Below are 3,047 nucleotides of genomic sequence, written 5' to 3' on the forward strand. Positions count from 1 at the left end.
TCCCCAGGCCTCCCCTGCCCAGCTCTCCAGCATGGGAATAAAAAGCTGTTTTATCTTCTAGGAAGCAGGAGGCTCTCTGTGGGACTGTCTTCAGCTAATGGGATGTTTTCCAGATCTCACACTCAAAACCTACCACAGGTGGGCACAATTTTAGGTACAAAACCTTCCCAACACCTCTCAGGGCTTTCCCACTCTGTGCCTGAACATTCCTTCCAAAGCCTGGTTTTCCATGGCTGCTACCCACACCACCTCTTTCCCATCCCTTGTCCTCAGCAGGGCTGGGATTAGTTTCCCTCTTGTACCCAGACATGTGTTTTCTTGTTTTCTAGTGTTTTACACTCCTACTTTAAATATATAATGTCTATATTTTGTATGTGTACATAAAAATAAAAACATTATATATATACACATACATTAAAATATGTAAAATATTATATAAATAATAAATCAAATTAATTTAAGCTCTGTTTCTGGAATCAGCCCGACTTTGGTCATCAACAAGTCTTTGTTTAATCGATGGATAATACCCTTTGGATATCTATCCAGCCAGTGTTTAAAATTTTGCTGGAACTGGATTAAAGTATTAAAGTTTTTATGAAGGAGACTGAGAAACATGACAGGCCAGGAGTGCATCACACCTGTCTCATAGAAAAATTCCTAAAACCCCAATTTTTTGCCATAATTCATGATCCTTCAGCAGTGACACTGTTACTTAAAATCATCAAATAATTAAATCTCTGACACAACTAAAAGTAATTTAACTCATTTTTAAGTGGCAAGCAGACACTTGGAGCTCAGGAACACCTGGCAGCAAGTGGCTTCTGCCTTCTTTTAACCAACTTGAAATTAAAAAGAAAAGAAAGAGCTACCTGGTGATGGTGAGTTGGGATAGGTGTTGGGTAGGCGAAAAACATAATAAATATAGGAGGCAAGAAGGCTGTTCCTGCCATGCTGGTCCTGGTTGCCATCCAAGTTCTTGTGAAGTCTGTTTATGATCGATGCCATCGCTTCAAAAGATGCTTGGCCCAGGTTAACTGAAAGCAAAAAAGGAAGGAGTTTGGTTTAGACTGCAGCAGGACCCAGGGGAAATCCTAAATGTGCTGTAGAGGGCAAATGGTGGAGCTTCTTGGAGCCTAGCAAGCCTTTCTCATCCCAGACTGAGCCTGGTGTTTGAACCAGGTCTAACCAGCCTGAGAGCAGGCCAGCTGTTCCAGTGATCAGCTGCCACTCTCATTAATAATAAATTTAATGAATTTAGGCTCCATTTCTGGAACCAACCCAACTTTGGTCATCAGCTGCAATGGTAAGAAGATCAAGTCTTTGTTTAATTGATGGATAATACCCCTTGGATATTTATCATGCTCTTCTCAGTTAATTATTTCACCTATTTAAGCCTTAGCCAAAAGACAAATTGTATCACAAGAACAATTTCATTTTATTTTGAGAAAAAAGCTGTTCTGAAAATGAACACAAAAATCTACACACAGACTGAAGCAGATATTCTAGAAGAATTAAGGTTGAAGAAAACAGTAGCTAGAGAATGAAAATCTTATTTAAAATAAATCCAGTCACTAATGTCCATAATATTCCATACAAACCAACTAAACCAATACAGAGCACTGAAAGAATGAAATATTAAACTATAAAATAAAAATGCAGATAAATTCTTCCCCATAAAGATTAAATAAATAAATGTTATAGCTAAGAAAATATTTTTACAAGTATTTTTAAAGCAGTCTTAGATCCTAATATTCCACCATGTCCAAACTCAGGTTTCCTACAAAAAAACATCAGCAAAAATTGCTGTTTAAAATACTAAGGATCTAATCCTGACTTAAACTTGAGATTTTTTGTACTCTCAGAGCTTAGCTCTTCTCAGGGAGCAAAATAAGGGATTATTCATGCTGGCAGTACTGGATCCACAACAGGAACATGCAGCATCTGTATTCCCTACTTTATCTACTTCCAGATTTTCCAAGGTGACTAATAAAGTTGAAATCCCTACTTTCTGTCAGGATGGAGACACCTTAACAAGCTCCAGTGGTCAAAACCTGCTGAGCACCCAGGAAAATCAGGCTCTTTTCTGGTGGCTCAATTTGAAAACCAAATTCCCAGTCCTTCTTAGAAGCTTTCTATTAAATATTGCTCCTGTGTATATCATCCCAGATCTGGATGCCAGCATGTTTTATTTGGGAGACACTTGGTATATTAGTGGCACTAAAATAAAGCATAAAAATGGACTTTTTTACTTCTACATAAATATGATAAAATTGGAAATGTCACACTTTCAGCTATGTAATTCTCTATAAAACTTAAATAAAATACCTATTTGGCCTGCAATGACAGGAGGTCTTACTACCAGAAGGATCAGTTTGTCAAGCAGGAGATGAAGAAATCGCACTACCGGCTCCAGTTGAGAGGAATTTAAAGCTGAAATGCTGCTCTTCAGTTCATTTTCCAAGTTGTTTTCCATAATTCTCATGTCTCCTATTCTCACAGGGAACATGTGCTCATCCAGAGCATGGACAAGTGCAAAGAACTTGTCGAGGTAAGGGTCCTACAACAAGCAAAAAGCCAATAATCAGCAAGAATCTTCAAAATATTTTAATTTCCTATGGATCTGTGTCTCATGGATGGGTTCTCGCCCTCATTTTTCTATCTGGCCATTTAATCTCACAAAATTAGCAGAAATTCAGTATCTTTGAGAGATCTGTCCATACTTAATTCTAATTCTAGTTTAAAAGTTATCAAGGTAAAATTAGAGGACCCACAGATTGTGTATTCTGAGAAAAAAACAGAAAAAAATGCACTAAAATCACATTACTATTTACAGCACAAATAAAACACACAGAAATCATCAAAATGACACAGTGGGAATTAATAAAACAAAAGATGAAATGATTAAACAAAATTATTGTCATCTTTGTTTACAGATCAAAGACAGAGGGAAAACACAGGGAGAAACAAAAGAGGAGAAGGGGAAAGGGAAGAAGAAGAAGGAAAGAAGGAAAGAAGGAAAGAAGGAAAGAAGGAAAGAAGGAAAGAAG

The 3,047-nt window shown here is 37.2% G+C and overlaps 1 protein-coding gene across 16 annotated transcripts in view; it reads right to left on the reverse strand.

Annotated features, from left to right (window-relative positions):
- DOCK7 (dedicator of cytokinesis 7) overlaps nt 1-3,047 on the reverse strand; it is a 92,109-nt gene that overhangs the window by 36,521 nt on the left and 52,541 nt on the right. For all 16 annotated transcript variants that reach the window (XM_015636195.2, XM_015636194.2, XM_015636191.2 and 13 more), the window contains exons 21-22: nt 2,326-2,557; nt 870-1,034 (exon numbers count right to left, since the gene is read on the reverse strand). In XM_015636195.2, the coding sequence (XP_015491681.1) occupies nt 870-1,034; nt 2,326-2,557 (397 nt within the window). The remainder of the gene's footprint in view (nt 1-869; nt 1,035-2,325; nt 2,558-3,047) is intronic.

The sequence above is a fragment of the Parus major genome, chromosome 8 (assembly GCF_001522545.3).
Source record: "Parus major isolate Abel chromosome 8, Parus_major1.1, whole genome shotgun sequence".
In the NCBI taxonomy this organism is placed as follows: Eukaryota; Metazoa; Chordata; class Aves; order Passeriformes; family Paridae; genus Parus; species Parus major.